This window comes from Aethalodelphis obliquidens, unplaced genomic scaffold, assembly GCF_003676395.1.
Source record: "Aethalodelphis obliquidens isolate GAN/ISIS:26980383/991018 unplaced genomic scaffold, ASM367639v1 scaffold26, whole genome shotgun sequence".
NCBI lineage: Eukaryota > Metazoa > Chordata > Mammalia > Artiodactyla > Delphinidae > Aethalodelphis > Aethalodelphis obliquidens.
The window spans coordinates 18,849,699-18,867,423 of record NW_020837970.1 but is presented as its reverse complement, the minus strand read 5'-3'; the positions used below and the strand labels follow the sequence as shown (position 1 = coordinate 18,867,423).

The following is a 17,725-nucleotide window of genomic DNA, read 5'->3' as shown; positions in this document are numbered from 1 at the left end:
AATGTAATAATATAATATATAAAATATAAATATAATATATATAAATATAAAACAGATAAAGTTGAAAAAAAAAGAAATGAGAAGAACTGAGTTTTTGTCCCAGATCTTTAAATTTGCTGCCATATACGTCCCACTGGAGCACACAAGAGAATGTGATTACAGCCGCATTTTTTTTTTCCCATAAGAAAATAAATCCAAAAGTTAGAGCAACAAAGAGGAAAAACTATCTTAAAATGTGACTTTTTAATCGAATTTTTATTTAAAAGAAATACAAACTATTTAAAGTCAACATCACCCACCTACCTCAGATAAAGAATATTTTCTACTATTTTTTTCTTTTTCTTTTTTTAAAATTGGGGTATAGTTGCTTTTTTTCTACTATTTTACTAACAAAAATAAATAGAAAAGCTATGTGCAGTACTCCAATTTAAGAAATCACTTGCTTACCAAAACTGGCGCCCACATTTGCAGCGAACAGGTTTAGCATCAGGATATTGGACTTTAACAACATGGTGGCAATCTGGGGCAGGACACCACTTTAACAGTCGATTGCACTGAAATACAAGTTGGAACATAAAAAATGACAGCAAATTAAATCATGATGCAAGATTTTCCAGTACGCCATGCAATTATTTATACTACTTCCTCACTATCACAAAGTGGGGATGGTGTCACCGACACAAAAATACCAGCCACCAATACTTAGTCTCCTACAGCAATGCTTTTGGACGTACTGTTCTTCTAAGATTATACATCCCTTGAAGACCTGGTATTATAAAATATATAACCTATCTCTTATTCTATCTTCAAAATCCCACTGAGAACTTTAAAATAAATGATCACCATTATGTGATCATTAACAAGCATCAATTTGTCTATGGTTCTATTTCAGGGCAATTTTAAAAGATAAAAGAAAACAAGATACGCTTCTACTTAGGGAAGGCGTTTACATGCTATAGAATAGTATGAAACAAGCTGAGGAATACACGTGGAGTTTCTCTCTTTGACCATAGAAAGCTCTTCTAAGAACAAAAGCCAGTGCCTAAACCCCAGCAAAGATTCCATTTTAATTCATCAAAAGAAATATAACTTTTGAAGTATTTTTATTATGAGACAAAACATGGCTCAAGGAACAGTCCATCAGAACTCAAGTTTATTGACCATTTCAAAAAATATACTATTCCTAAAAAATGCTATTTTCTAGAAGATACGACCTTCAGTTTAATCTCTAATAAAAATTAACATTACATTCTAGAATTTGAAATACCAAGTTACACTGGTGCTCTTGTACAGGGGCTGGCAAACTTCTTTCACACAGAGCCAGAAAGTAGAGATATTTGGCTCCGTGGGCCATATGGCCTCTTTAGCAACGACTCAACTCTGCCACTGCAGCTCAAAAGCAGTCACAGAATAAAACTGCATGTTCAAATAAATCTTTATTTACAAAAACAGGCAGGCCATAGTTTGCCAACTTCTGTTAAGACATATTTGATAAAAACAAACAAAAAAACACTACATAATTCTTTTTAAACGAAGTTTACTGGTAATGGAAGGTAAAACAAGCAGAGATATAGCAGGGTTAGAGGGCCCAACATGATTAAACATGACATCACTAATAATCAGCTAAAATTCTCTGCTAGGGAAAAAGGAAGACTATAAAATAATTTTATTTTCAAAGCTCAAGATCGATGAAAAGACATCTACTTATTGGTTTATCACATTCCTTTGAGAATAAAGGTATTTTGGTATGCTTCATAAATGAAGACAAAAACTGAAGTTACTGTAAAGGTGTTTCTTATATAAGACAAACTGATATTTCTATTAATAAACAGAATTCCTTTTACTTAAGGAAGGAAAACTTATGCGATCACTTACCTCTACAAAGCTATTTGTTATTAAATGCTGATACTTTAATTTAACTTTTGAATCTGTGATCAGGCGCCTGAAAGCGAGAATAAAAGTTTATTAGGAAGTTTTCAGCTAAGAATATTTTCCACATTTATAAAATAAAATTTCAATGCTCTGTGCTATAAAAACTGCCTTAAATTGAAAATACTAAAATACATAAACTGTCAACAAATGGAACTGTAGGAATCAAAACAATAATTTCAAAGTTTCTATAGTTTTATTTTGGTAGACATTTCCCCATTTCTTATACTCTAAATATTCTGTTTTTACCCAGTTTGTATTGTAGTCTAATGACTTACCAATATTGTCAAATTTAGGCCCCTTTCAGAGTTTTCTGACTCTGATATCTTGCCTTAAGACAGTAATTCTCAGCCACCTTTTCTAAGATCCCCTCCCAAAAATCTGTGTATGAAATAAGGGATGTTGGTAGGAATGTTCAGAAATTGATCCAGGTTTGCTAGATACAATTTTGATAGCCTCCTTCTTCTGAAATCTTTTGGTAATTTATCAGAAATGCTTATTGACTGCAACCTGGCTTCCTTTATCCACCTAGAACACCTTAATTCACAAGAATTTCTTGAACTCACAGGAACCCATGAAAGTGAAGAACCCTGAAGCTTAAGTTTCATTAATTTTAATGGTAAATACTCCTGTGAGTATTATAAGAAAATGGTGTTAAAGCAGAAAAAGAGTAACTCACAAACCCAGCAAGAATGATATCAAAAATGCACAGTCCAGAGAGAAACCTTCAAGATGGTGGAGGAGTAAGACATAGACATCACCTTCCTCCCCACAAATACATCAGTAATACATCTACATGTGGAACAACTCCTAGAGAACACCTACTGAATGCTGGCAGAAGACCTCAGACTTCCCAAAAGGCAAGAAACTCCCCACATACCTGGGTAGGGGAAAAGAAAAAGAAAAAACAGAGACAAAAGAATAGGGACATCACCTGCATCTCTGGGAGGGAGGTGTGAAGGAGGAAAAGTTTCCACACACTAGGAGGCCCCTTCACTGGCAGAGACGGGGGAGTGGGGGGGGTGGCAGGGGGGAAGCCTCAAAGCCACAGAGGAGAGCACAGCAACAGAGGTGCAGAGGGCAAGGCGGAGAGATTCCCGCACAGAGGATGAGTGCCAACCAGCACTCACCAGTCCAAGAGGCTTGTCTGCTCACCCACCAGGGCGGGTGGGGGCTGGGAGCTGAGGTTCGGGCTTCGGAGGTCAGACCCCAAGGAGAGGAATGGGGTTGGCTGCGTGATCACAGCCTGAAGGGGGCTAGTGCGCCAGAGGGCCGGGAGGGAGTCCGGGAAAAACTCTGGAACTGCCTAAGAGGCAAGAGACGATTGTTTCGGGGTGCGTAAGGAGAGGGGATTCAGAGCACCGCCTAGACGAGCTCAGAGACAGGTACGAGCCTAGGCTCACAGAGCGGACACGAGAGACGGGCATAAAACGCTAAGGCTGCTGCTACAGCTACCAAGAAGCCTGTGTGCAAGCACAGGTCACTATCCACACCTCCCCTCCCACGAGCACGCCGCCACGGCCAGGGTCCCGTGATCCAGGGACAACTTCCCCGGCAGAACGGCAAAACGCACGGCACGCCTCAGGCTGGTGCAACATCACGCTGGCCTCTGCGGCGCATCCCTACCCCTCCCTGCCTCTGGCCTGAGTGAGCCAGAGCCTACTCATCAGCTGCTACTTTAACCCCATCCTGTCTGGGCCAAGAACAGACACCCTCAGGCGACCTACGCACAGAGGCGGGGCCAAACCCAAAGCTGAACCCCAGGAGCTGTGCAAACAAAGAAGAGAAAGGGAAATCTCTCCCAGCAGCCTCAGGAGCAGAGGATTAAATCCCCGCAATCAACTTGATGTACACTGCATCTCTGCAATACCTGAATAGACAACGAATCATCCCAAAATTGAGGTGGTAGAATTTGGGAGCAACTGTAGACTTGGGGTTTGCTTTCTACATCTAATTTGTTTTTGGTTTTATGATTATCTTAGTTTAGTGTTTAGAGTTTATTATCATTGCTAGATTTGTTTACTCATTTGGTTGCTCTCTTCCTTTTTTTAAAATAAATAAATAAATATATGTATACTTACTTTTTCTCTTTTTGTGAGTGTGTATGTGTATGCTTCTTTGTGTGATTTTGTCTGTATGGCTTTGCTTTTACCATTTGTCCTAGGGCTCTGTCTGTCCGTTTTTATGTTGTTGTTTTAAGTATACTTTTTAGCGCTGCTTATCACTGGTGGATTTGTTTTTTGGTTTGGTTGCTGTCTTTTTTTTATTATTATTCTTTCTTTAAACTACTTTTTAATTTTTAATAATTTATCTTTTATTTTAATAACTTTAATTTATTCTATTTTTTTCTTTCTTAATTTTCTTCTCCCTTTTCTTCTGAGCCGGGTGCCTAACAGGGTCTTGGTGCTCCGGCAGGTGTCAGGCCTCTACCTCTGAGGTGGGAGAGCCGAGTTCAGGACATTGGTCCACCAGAGGCCTCCCGGCTCCACATAATATCAAACGGCGAAAGCTCTCCCAGAGATCTCCATCTCAACGCTAAGACCCAGCTGCACTCAACAACCGGCAAGCTACAGTGCTGGACACCCTATGCCAAACAACTAGCAAGACAGGAACACAATCCCACGCATTAGCACAGGGACTGCCTAAAATCATAATGAGGTCATAGACACCCCAAAACACGCCACTGGACGCGGTCATGCCCACCAGAAAGGTAAAATCCAGCCTCATCCACCAGAACACAGGCACCAGTCCTCTCCACCAGAAAGCCTGCACAACCCACTGAATCAACCTTAGCCACTGGGGGAAGACACCAAAAAAAAAACGGGAACTACGAACATGCAGCCTGCGAAACGGAGATCCCAAACACAGTAAGTTAAGCAAAATGAGAAGACAGAGAAACACACAGCAGATGAAGGAGCAAGGTAAAAACCCACCAGACCAAACAAATGAACAGGAAACAGGCAGTCTAGCTGAAAAAGAATTCAGAGTAATGACAATAAAGATCATACAAAATCTTGGAAAGAGAATGGGGAAAATACAAGAAACGTTTAACAAGGACCTAGGAGAACTAAAGAGCAAACAAACAATGATGAACAACACAATACATTAAATTAAAAATTCTCTAGAAGGAATCAACAGCAGAATAACTGAGGCAGAAGAACAGGTAAGTGACCTGGAAGATAAAATGGTGTAAATAACTACCGCAGAGCAGAATAAAGAAGAACGAAAAGAACTGATGACAGTCTCAGAGACCTCTGGGACAACATTAAACGCACCAACATTCGATTTATAGGGTTCCCAGAAGAAGAAGAGAAAAAGAAAGGGACTGAAAAAATATTTGAAGAGATGATACTTCAAAACTTCCCTAATATGGGAAAAGAAATAGTCAATCAAGTCCAGGAAGCGCAGAGTCCCGTACAGGATAAATCCAAAGAGAAACACGCCAAGACACATATGAATCAAACTATCAAAAATTAAATACAAAGAAAAAATATTAAAAGCAGCAAGGGAAAAACAATAACATACAAGGGAATCCCCATAAGATTAACAGCTAATCTTCCAGCAGAAACTCTGCAAGCCAGAAGAGAGTGGTAGGACATATTTAAAGTGATGAAAGGGAAAAACCTACAACCAAGATTACTCTACCCAGCAAATATCTCATTCAGATTCGACGGAAAAATTAAAAGCTTTACAGACAAGCTAAAGATAAGAGAATTCAGCACCACTAAAGCAGCTTTACAACAAATGCTAAAGGAACTTCCCTAGGCAGGAAACACAAGAGAAGGAAAAGACCTATAATAACAAACCCAAAACAATTAAGAAACTGGTAATAGGAACATACATATCGATAACTACCTTGAATGTAAATGGATTAAATGCTCCAACCAAAAGACATAGACTGGCTGAATGGATACAAAAACAAGACCCGTATATATGCTGTTTACAAGAGACCCACTTCAGACCTAGGGATATATACAGACTGAAAGGGAGGGGATGGAAAAGGATATTCCATGCAAATGGAAATCAAAAGAAAGCTGGAGTAGCAATTCTCATATCAGACAAAACAGACCTTAAAATAAAGACTATTACAAGAGACAAAGAAGGACACTACATAATGATCAAGGGATGGATCCAAGAAGAAGATATAACAATTGTAAATATTTATGCACCCAACATAGGAGCACCTCAATACATAAGGCAAATACTAACAGCCATAAAAGGGGAAACTGACAGTAACACAATCATAGTAGGGGACTTTAACATCCCACTTTCACCAATGACAGATAATCTAAAATGAAAACAAATAGGGAGACACAAGCTTTAAATGATACATTATACAAGATGGACTTAATTGACATTTATAGGACATTCCAACCAAAAACAACAGAATACACTTTCTTCTCAAGTGCTCATGGAACATTCTCCAGGACAGATTATATCTTGGGTCACAAATCAAGCCTTGGTAAATTTAAGAAAACTGAAATCGTATCAAGTATCTTTTCCAACCACAACGCCATAAGACTAGATATCAATTACAGGAAAAAATCTGTAAAAAAAAATACAAACACATGGCAGCTAAACAATACACTACTAAATAACCAAGAGATCACTGAAGAAATCAAAGAGGAAATCAAAAAATACCTACAAACAAATGACAATGAAAACACAATGACCCAAAACCTATGGGATGCAGCAAAAGCAGTTCTAAGAGGGAAGTTTATAGCAATACAATCCTACCTCAAGAAACAAGAAAAATCTCAAATAAACAACCTACCCTTACACCTAAAGCAATTAGAGAAAGAAGAACAGAAACACTCCAAAGTTAGCAGAAGGAAAGAAATCATATTCACCAGAAATAAATGAAAAAGCAATTAAGGAAACAATAGCAAAGATCAATAAAAATAAAGCTGGTTCCTTGGGAAGATAAAATTGATAAACCATTAGCCAGACCCATCAAGAAAAAAAGGGAGAACACTCAAAGCAATAGAATTAGAAATGAAAAAGGAGAGGTAACAACTGACACTGCAGAAATATGAGAGATTACTACAAGCAACTACATTCCAACAACCTGGAAGAAATGGACAAATTCTTAGAAAACCACAACCTTCTGAGACTGAAACAGGAAGGAATAGAAAATATAAGCAGACCAGTCACAAGCACTGAAATTGAGACTGTGATTAAAAATCTTCCAACAAACAAAAGCCCAGGACCAGATGGCTTCACAGGCGAATTATATCAAACATTTAGAAAAGAGCTAACAACTATCCTTCTCAAACTCTTCCAAAATATAGCAGAGGCAGGAACACTCCCAAACTCATTCTATGAGGCCACCATCACCCCGATACCAAAACCAAAGATGTCACAAAGAAAGAAAACTATAGACCAATATCACTGACGAAGATACACGCAAAAATTCTCAACAAAATACTAGCAAACAGAATCCAACAGCACATTAAAGGGATCATACACCATGATCAAGTGAGGTTTATCCCAAGAATGCAAGGATTCTTCAGTATACACATATCACTCAACACGATAAACCATATTAACAAACTGAAGGAGAAAAACCATATGATCTCAATAGATGCAGAAAAAGCTTTCGACAAAATGCAACACCCATTTATGATAAAAACTCTCCAGAAAGTAGGCACAGAGGGAACTTACCTCAACATAATAAAGGCCATATATGACAAACCCACAGCCAACATCATTCTCAATGGTGAAAAACTGAAAGCATTTCCTCTAAGATCAGGAACAAGACAAGGCTGCCCACTCTCACCACTATTATTCAACACAGTTTTGGAAGTTTTAGCCACAGCAATGAGAGAAGAAAAAGAAATAAAAGGAATCCAAATTGGAAAAGAAGTAAAGCTGTCACTGTCTGCAGATGACACGATACTACAGAGAATCCTAAAGATGCTACCAGAAAACTACTAGAGCTAATCAATGAATTTGGCAAAGTAGCAGGATACAAAATTAATGCACAGAAATCTCTTGCATTCCTATACATCATTTTTCCTAATGATGAAAAATCTCAATGAGAAATTAAGGAAACCCTCCCATTTACCACTGCAACAAAAAGAATAAAATACCTAGGAATAAACCTACCTAAGGAGACAAAAGACCTGTACGCAGAAAACTGTAGACACTGATGAAAGAAATTAAAGATGATACAAACAGATGGAGAGATATACCATGCTCTTGGATTGGAACAATCAACATTGTGAAAATGACTATACTACCCAAAGCAAGCTACAGATTCAATGCAATCCCTATCAAACTACCACTGGCATTTTTCACAGAACTAGAACAAAAAATTTCACAATTTGTATGGAAACACAAAAGACCCCGAATAGCCAAAGCAATCTTGACAGAGAAAAGCAGAGCTGGAGGAATCAGGCTCCCAGACTTCAAACTATACTACAAAGCTACAGTAATCAAGACAGTATGGTACTGGCAGAAAAAGAGAAATATAGATCAATGGAACAGAACAGTAAGCCCAGAGATAAACCCATGCACATATGGTCACCTTATTTTTGCTACAGGAGGCAAGAATATACAATGGAGAAAAGACAGCCTCTTCAGTAAGTGGTGCTGGAAAAACTGGACAGCTACATGTAAAAGAATGAAATTAGAACACTCTCGAACACTATACACAAAAATAAACTCAAAATGGATTAAAGTCCTAAGTGTAAGGCCAGAGACTATAAAACTCTTAGAGGAAAACATAGGCAGAACACTCTATGACATAAATCACAGCAAGATCCTTTTTGACCCATCTCCTAGAGAAATGGAAATAAAAACAAAAATAAACAAATGGGACCTAATGAAACTTAAAAGTTTTTGCACAGCAAAGGAAACCATAAACAAGATGAAAAGACATCCCTCAGAGTGGGAGAAAATATTTGCAAACGAAGCAACTAACGAAGGATTTACCTCCAAAATATACAAGCAGCTCAGGCAGCTCAATACCAAAAAAACAAACAACACAATCCAAAAATGGGTGGAAGACCTAAATTGACATGTCTCCAAAGAAGATATACACATTGCCAACAAACACATGAAAGGATGCTCAACATCACTAATCATTAGAGAAATGCAAATCAAAACCACAATGAGGTATCACCTCACACCAGTCAGAATGGCCATCATCAAAAAATCTACAAACAATAAATGCTGGAGAGGGTGTGGAGAAAAGGGAACCCTCTTGCACTGTTGGTGGGAATGTAAATTGATGCAGCCACTATGGAAAACAGTATGGAGGTTCCTTAAAAAACTAAAAATAGAACTACCATTCGATCCAGCAATCCCACTACTGGGCATATACCCTGAGAAAACCATAATTCAAAAAGAGTCATGTACCACAATGTTCACTGCAGCTCTATTTACAATAGCCATGACATGGAAGCAACCTATGTGTCCATCAACAGATGAATGGATAAAGAAGATGTGGCACATATATACAATGGAATATTACTCAGCCATAAAAGGAAACAAAATTCAGTTATTTGTAGTGAGGTGATGGACCTAGAGTCTGTCATACAGAGTGAAGTAAGTCAGAAAGAGAAAAACAAATACTGTATGTTAACACATATATATGGAATCTAAGAAAGAAAAGGTTCTGAAAAACCTAGGGGCAGAACAGGACTAAAGATGCAGATATAGAGAATGGACTTGAGGACACGGGGGAGGGTAAGCTGGGACAAAGTGAGAGAGTGGCATGGATATATATACACTACCAAACGTAAAATAGATAGCTAATGGGAAGCAGCCACATAGTACAAAGAGATCAGCTTAGTGCTTTGTGACCATCTAGACGGGTGGGATAGAGACGCAAGAGGGAGGAGATATGGGGATATATGCACATGTATAGCTGATTCACTTTGTTGTAAGGCAGAAACCAACACGCCATTGTAAAGCAATTATACTCCAATAAAGATGTGAAAAAAAATGCATAGTCCAATCTCATTAAACTCTCTTAAATGAACAGGAAAGTTTTGTACAATTTGGCTTCATCTATTTCTTGAGTTTCTTATCCCACTCACTTCTCTTCTTCCATAAGACCCCACCCTGGGACTTCCCTGGTGGTCCAGTGGTTAAGATTCTGAGCTTCCACTGCAGGGACCACAGATTCTACCCCTGGTTGGGAAACTAAGATCCTGCATGTGGCGCAGTGTGGCCAAAAAGAAAGAAAAAAAAGACCCCACCTGTCCTGAGCTACTTTCAGTGTACTCCCCTCATATCTGTATTCTTTCAAAAGAGTATACACCACACTTCCTCAGAGGCTTTTGCTTGGGGCCACCTCCCTTGGAAAGGAAACAAAAGATTATCATAGTGGGGCTCTGAGGTGGGACAACCTAGGTTAGAATACTGGCTTCACAACGTACTTACTATGAACTGAGGGTAAGTTCTTTGACTTTTCCATTTTTCAGTTTACTAATCTGTAAGATGGAGAGAAGCAATAGAGCTGGCCGACTAGAATAGTGCCTGGCAAATAGTAAGCACTCAATAAATATAAGATGAAGTTGCTATTATTATTATATTTTATTTCACTCAGCTAAGATATATTGTTACTCATGGAGATCTTTTCTGACAATTCACCATATCAGTCTAGACACAGACCACCTTTACCTTAGTTCCTATGGCATATGATACACCTCTCCTTTATAGGATGTGTCATAATTTTCATTAGACAGCTATCTGTATAATCATTTGTTTAATATCTGCCTTCTTGTGTCCCTATCCCCAACCAAACAATAACCTCCATGAAAAGATCTCTTATGTTCAGTACAGTGCCTGGTCTGTGTTTAATAAGGATTTTTAAAATGAGTAAACCTCCACATCTTGCAGATGTTGAAAATGAGGTATAAAAATGATTAGTGCACTTGGCAGTTCCTCAAAAACTTAAACACAGAATTACCATATGACCCAGCAATTTCACTCCAAGGAATCGAAAACATGTGTTCAATAGAAGTCTTGCGTACAAATGTTCAAATAACACAAATGTTTCCACAAAAAGTATAAATAACTCAAATGTCCAAGAACTGAGGAATGGAGAAATATGGAATATCCATATAATGGAATATTATTTAGCCATAAAAAGGAACGGCATCCTTATACATGCTACCACATGGATGAACCTTGAAAACATTATGTTTAAGTGACAGAAGCCAAACACAAAAGATCACATACTGTATGACTCCATTTTAATGAAATGTCCAGAATAAGCAAATCCATACAGACAGAAAACTGATGAGTGGTTGTCAGGGTCTAGGGGGAGGAGGGAGTGAGGAATGACTGTTTAGTGGTTATGGGATTTCTTTTGGTACACTGAATTGTGTACTTTAAACTAGTCAAAATGGTGACTATTGCTATATGAAATTCACATCAATTAAAAAATAATTAAGAAACAGACTCAAATTCAGAATCCCTGATTTCCAAATACATCTTACTCCTTCTATTACCCATAATGCTTCTCTGATGAGACAAACCCTAATGATTTCTTATAGATGATTCTAGCCTAAGCATAACTGGTGAGAATAAAGGTCAGCCATAGCTGACCTTTAGGCCAAAATGACTAAGCCTTAAGTTGGTGATAGGGAAGAAAAAGAAAGTGATCTCCCATCTTTGAGAATAAGCATTCTCAAGAAGGCAAGTGTCAACCTGGCCATTAATAAGCTAATTATCTTCACAAGGTCCTGCTGCCATCACTTATGTTGAAAATAGCTATTATGCCAATTCTCACCGTAGAAGGCAGCTCTTTATCAAGGTAAAAAAAAAAAGACTTTTACTGAATGCCATCTATATATACATTCTGAGCACAGGGTCAGAAGCATTTAAACGCCCTTGAGTTTTGGGATAATTCTATGCTTTTACAAATGAGATAACTAGAGAGCTGTGCTTTGAAACCAGGTAACTTTAAACACAGGATTTTTTTTTTTTTTAGTATGCCCAGTACTTTAGTATACTTACACTAAACATATAATACTTATATGTCTTATACTTATATAGCACCCTGAATAAGTCAACAATATTATGCTTCAATTTAGGACTAATGATGAAATATTTTTTCTTTAAAAAGGGTTTTTTCTCCCCCTGACAAACCAATTATAGGTAAGTATAAAGAATGAAATAAAAATCACCTTTAACCCTATTGCTCAGGAGGAATAACCACTCAAGATTTTTATGAATCTAGACTCTTTCCTCTTCTTTTCTGTAAATGTATGATATATAATTTTAAATAGAAAATTCACTACATATTATTTCATATCTTAGTTTTTTAAAACTAACATTATAGGCATTTTCCAATGTATTAAAATAATTCATAAATCTTTTTAAAAGCTGCTATTACGTTCCATCTTCCCCTACTGGTAGGCTTTTTGGGTTGTAGGATTATGACAATGGGATGATTAACAACTTTATAAAAAAACTCTGCTCAAATTTCTGGTCATTAAAAAGAAATGTAACATATACTATGAGCTGAATTCATGTAATCACAATCAAAGGTCAAAATGATCTTAAAATCATCTCTGGCTCATCTCCTTCTTTTATCAGAGTTTGACTCTAACTCTACCTTGAAAACACATCCAAAATCCAGCCATTTCTCACTACCTCCTCGGCTACAGTCTTGGATCAAACCAACATCATTTCTCTTCTGGACTGTTTTAATAGTCTCGCCATCTCCTTGCTCCCACTTAGTCTCTTTTTAATATGAGCAGTCAGAGCAATCCTCTATGACCAAGTCATTCCTCTGCTCAAAATCCTCTCATGACTCTATCTTAGAATAAAAGCCAAAAACCTTAATGGCCTATTAGGCCTGACACAATCAGCTTCACGCAGCCCTCCAACACCCTTCTCTGCTTCCCTTCAATCTGGAACTTCACATTTATAGTTCAAAAACATTATTAAAAGTTTAATAATTATCAGTAATTTAATCCCTATATATATACACTTTACCTTATTAATTACCAAAGCTTGACAAATTATTTCATTTTGCATTTCAATGAGACGAGGAAATTATTTTCAGTGTGAACTTGAGTTCTGATCCCTTAAGCATATATTTTAAAACGGACAGTATTCTATACATTTGTGATTAATTTCCTACTTAGAATACTGAAGTAGTGTTTTTCTGTTTCATCGTAGAGAAATGATGGGGGGGGAGCATTAATTTACTCCACCATGAGACATACAACTTTAAAGTCACATGTTTTCAAAGCATTCTCCATAAACTCTCTGTAGACTGCCTTAAAAATAAATACAACCTTGGGGGTAAGCAAAGATTTCGTAAGTAGCAATAATCATAAATGAGGGAAAATAAGGAATTAGATGCCATTAAAATAAAAACTTCTGTTCACCAAACATCATTCAGAGAGAATAAAGGTAAGCCACACATTGGGGAAAATAGTTGTAATACATATATCTAACAAAAGACTCATATGAGAATATTTTAAGAATTCTTAGAAAGTAATTAACAAATAGACAAAATAACAAAATTTTAATAATGAGAAAGTGACTTGAATGGGCGCTTCGTAAAAAGGGATATCCAAGGAAAGGTGTCTGACATCATTACCCATCAAGGAAATGCAAATTAAAACCACCATGAGATATCCCTATATACCCACCAAAATGGCTAAAATTAGAAAAGACTAGTGATACAAGTGTGAACAAGGACTAGAGCAGTCACACATAACTAGGAGAAGCGGAGGTACAACTACTCTGGAAAAGTAGATACTCTGGCAGTACCTATTGTAAGGCTAAAAATCTCACTCTTCAGTATATACCCAAAAGAAATCAGTGCATATCTACCCAGACACTTCTGGAATATTCTTTGTAGTTTTTTCACAGTAGTCAAAACCAAACAAACAAACCAAAAAAACTCCAAGTATCTATTATCAGGAGAATGAAATACTACATAGCAAAAACAAAACAAACCTAAAAACATACATATATACTTAACAACATGCACATACCTCAAAGAAACACATTACATTAACTGAAGCCAATACACACTCAGAAAAAGAACATGCTACACAATTCTATTTAAATGAGGTTCAAAAACAGGTAAAATTAACTGGTGGTGACAGAAGTCAGAATAGGTAGTGGGGGTGAGATGGATACTGTCTGGGAAGGGTCACAAGGATGAATATTCTGGGTACTGGAAAAATTCTGTACCTTGATCTGGGTGGTTAATAAAACATATTTCTAAAGTAAATGTACTTTACACACTTTATTGAATTTATTTTAGAACTTAATTCAAAAAGTAAAAACAAAAACCAATGCACAGCAAATTGAACTGATTATAATTAAATAAAAATGATGTATTTCCACTGTAAAAGACGAGATGCTCTACTATACTGTGATTAATACACATATCAAAGTTTAGTTTGTCTCTTGCCTCAGATGGTACAAATCATCTGAGGGTCTACACAGCTTCACAAGCCTATGTGATAGAATGTAAAAAATAATCGTCTGACTTGGATGCTTGGAATATTCATTCTTCTTGGAGCAGCACAGACTTACAGGACTACATTTACTTTGCTCTGGATCCATTCAATTACTTGGTTTTATGTAATATTTACAATTATAATATTATAAAAGCACTGGCTTACCATTTCGTGACTAAACCTACTGACAAAACATAAAAGAAACTGTTCCAGAATAGATTTAAGTATAAAGTTGACAATATAAAGTAATTATGTATCTAACAGAAATTAGGGGGTAGAAGAGATTAAAGGTGAATGACAGCACAGAGGCAGCAATTTCCTCACCTTACATAGTAAGTAGTTAAGATTTACTGCTTAAAGTTGATGGAACAGGAAATAACTATCGAAGAATAGCTTTTAAGTTATATTATCTAATTTAAGACAATCTATTTTTAAAAGAACATTTCTGCCCTTTTCAGACAAGTGAGGAATTAGCCAATAGAGGTATGGATTATCAATACCAAGATCCTAAGATACATTTTTAAAAAATCTTTTTTTATAATTGAAGTATACTTGACTTACAATGTTGTGTTAATTTCTGCTGTAGAGCAAAGTGATTCAGTTATATATATATATATATACACATTATTTTTTTATATTCTTTCCATTACAGTTTATCACAGGATATTGAATATAGTTCCCTGCGTTATATAGTAGGACCTTGTTGTTTATCCATTCTATACGTAATAGTTTGCATCTGTTAACCCTAGACTCCCAAACCATCCCTCCCCCATGCCCCCTCCCCTTGGCAACCACAAGTCTGTTCTCTAAGTCTGTTTCTCTTTGGTAGATAAATTAATTTGTGTCATATTTTAGATTCCACATATAAGTCATATCATATGGTATTTGTCTTTCTCTTTCTGACTTACTTCACTTAGTATGATAATCTCTAGGTCCATCCATGTTGCTTGAAATGGCATTATTTCATTCTTTTTTATGGCTGAGTAGTATTCCACTGTATATATGTACAACATCTTCTTTATCCATTCATCTGTTGACGGACATTGAGGTTGTTTCCATGTCTTGGCTATTGTAAATAGTGCGCTATGAACACAGGGGTTCATGTATCTTTTTGAATTACAGTTCTGTCTGGACATATGCCCAGGAGTGGGATTGTTGAATCATATGGTAACTCTATTTTTAGTTCATTTTTTAAAATCTTATGTATCACTTAAAGCTTTAAAAAAAAATCATCTGGAATAATTTTGCTAGAACTGAGTGGCAATGAGTGTCTGTCATCATCTCTGCTTATCTGTTTCTAAAAACCCCCATATATGAAAATAAACCATTCCATTTTTTAGACACACCCTGCAGGATGTTGAATCAGAACATCACAATTCCAGATATGTGTTAATGATAACAATGATTGGTCAAGGTGTGACTAAATACATTACTTGCAGGTCTTTAAAGATTAAACAGATACAAGTTTACCTTTATCATCCCTAAGATTACTAGAGAAGCTATACACAGAAAAAGAAATTTAGGCCCCAAACAACTACATAAAAAAACTAACCTACTGTGAGTTCACCGGTGGCCTAGTGGTTAGGATTATAGGCTGTCCCTACCGTGGCATGGGTCCAATCCCTGGTCGGGGAACTAAGATCCCACAAGCTGCACGGTGCAGCCAAAAAAAAAAAAAAAAACCACAAACCACTAACCAACTACTAGTATGAACAGAAAGAGACAAAGATTTATTCAGTCTCAAGTGATAAATAATTTAGATAAATAGTTTAAATTAATCTCATGAAAGCATCAAAGAAGGGGAGCCCCACTTAGCCAAATAGCCCTAATGGTATCATAGCACAAATCAATCACTGGAGTTAGCAATGATAACATACGCTTATGAAAGCAGGGAGAATAATATATTTCCAGTTACTTATTCAAGGACACGGGCCTATTACACACCCATTGCGAAGAGTAAAAAGGTGAATCCAATGAATCACTAATCTTAAGAAGTGAGTCTAAGAAGCACTGAAAGATCAGTGAATAATTTCTGTGTAGTATTTTACCAAGGTTAAAGTCACACATCCTGAATGGAAATAAGAAAAGAATTCAGTCAACATAAATAGGGTACCTGGGGTCAACTTACAGCCTAAGAAAGAATAAAGACAAGGATACAGGCAATTACAAAAGTGCAGGGTAAGGGAAATATGGAGGAGCTAAGGAACACATAGGATGTCTATCCAAACCAAAATTAAAATGAGTTAAACTGAGGTGTTAAGAATGACTAAGATGATGAGTAGATTAAGAGAACTGAAGAGTAAAACAGAAAGCGAGTACTGCTTGTAAGAAACAAAGTCAAGAGACAGTAGGAAAAAAAAGTAAAAAAAATCCTACCAAACCAAATGCAAATAAAATGCACAGTACTTTCAAGAAACCAAGCTCTACGTGGCTAGAATAATGTGAGAAAAGGTGAGGCAAAAGATGAAGTTGCATAGGTAAGCAATATAGGACAACGAAAGCCATTTGTGAAGAAGAACTGGAAGGTGGTAACACTGGGTATAAGGGAACCACTTAGGAGCTAGTTGCAGATTCCCAGCTAAGACAAGATGATGGCATGAATCAGGTTAATGGCAGTAGAAACAGAGAGAAATGGATGGATTTAAAGGTAATTAGGATGTGGAATTTACAGAATTTCGTGCAAGGATGACTGAAAAATGCAGGAGAAAAGTGAATCAGAGATATCACCAAGGTTTCTCATTCAGGCAAATCTTTAACACCAAGTGATGCCATTATATGATACTGAGAAGCAAAAAGAATGATTCTGGTGGTGGTAAAGGTAGTAGGAGGGCTGGACAAGATAAAGCCAGAGTAATGTACAAATGAAGATGCCTGATAGGCACTAGGATATATGGGTCCCAAGATCAAAAAAGAGTGTTAATCTGGAGATATAAATTTGAGAATTTCCAGGGCTTCCCTGGTGGCACAGTGGTTAAGAATCTGCCTGCCAATGCAGGGGACACAGGTTCGAGTCCTGGTCCGGGAAGATTCCACATGCGATGGAGCAACTGAGCCCATGTGCCACAACTACAGAGCCTGTGCTCTACAGCCTGCGAGTCACAACTACTGAGTCTGTGTGCCACAACACTGAAGCCCACGCCCAGAGCCTGTGCTCTGCACGCAAGAGAAGCCACTGCAATGAGAAGCCTGCACGCCACAACAAAAAGTAGCCCCTGCTCCCGCAACTAGAGAAAGCCCGTGCACAGCAACGAAGACCCAATGCAGCCAAAAAAAATAAAATAAAATTTTTTTTAAAAAATTGGGAATTTCCAATGTATGCCTAGGGAGAGTGTATAAAGTGCATAGAGTGAGAA

General features: G+C 37.2%; 1 protein-coding gene across 2 annotated transcripts in view; it reads right to left on the bottom strand.

The window, feature by feature from the left end:
- ARIH1 (ariadne RBR E3 ubiquitin protein ligase 1) overlaps positions 1-17,725 on the bottom strand; it is a 117,790-nt gene that overhangs the window by 20,202 nt on the left and 79,863 nt on the right. For both annotated transcript variants that reach the window (XM_027123529.1, XM_027123530.1), the window contains exons 6-7: positions 1,876-1,942; positions 448-554 (exon numbers count right to left, since the gene is read on the bottom strand). In XM_027123529.1, the coding sequence (XP_026979330.1) occupies positions 448-554; positions 1,876-1,942 (174 nt within the window). The remainder of the gene's footprint in view (positions 1-447; positions 555-1,875; positions 1,943-17,725) is intronic.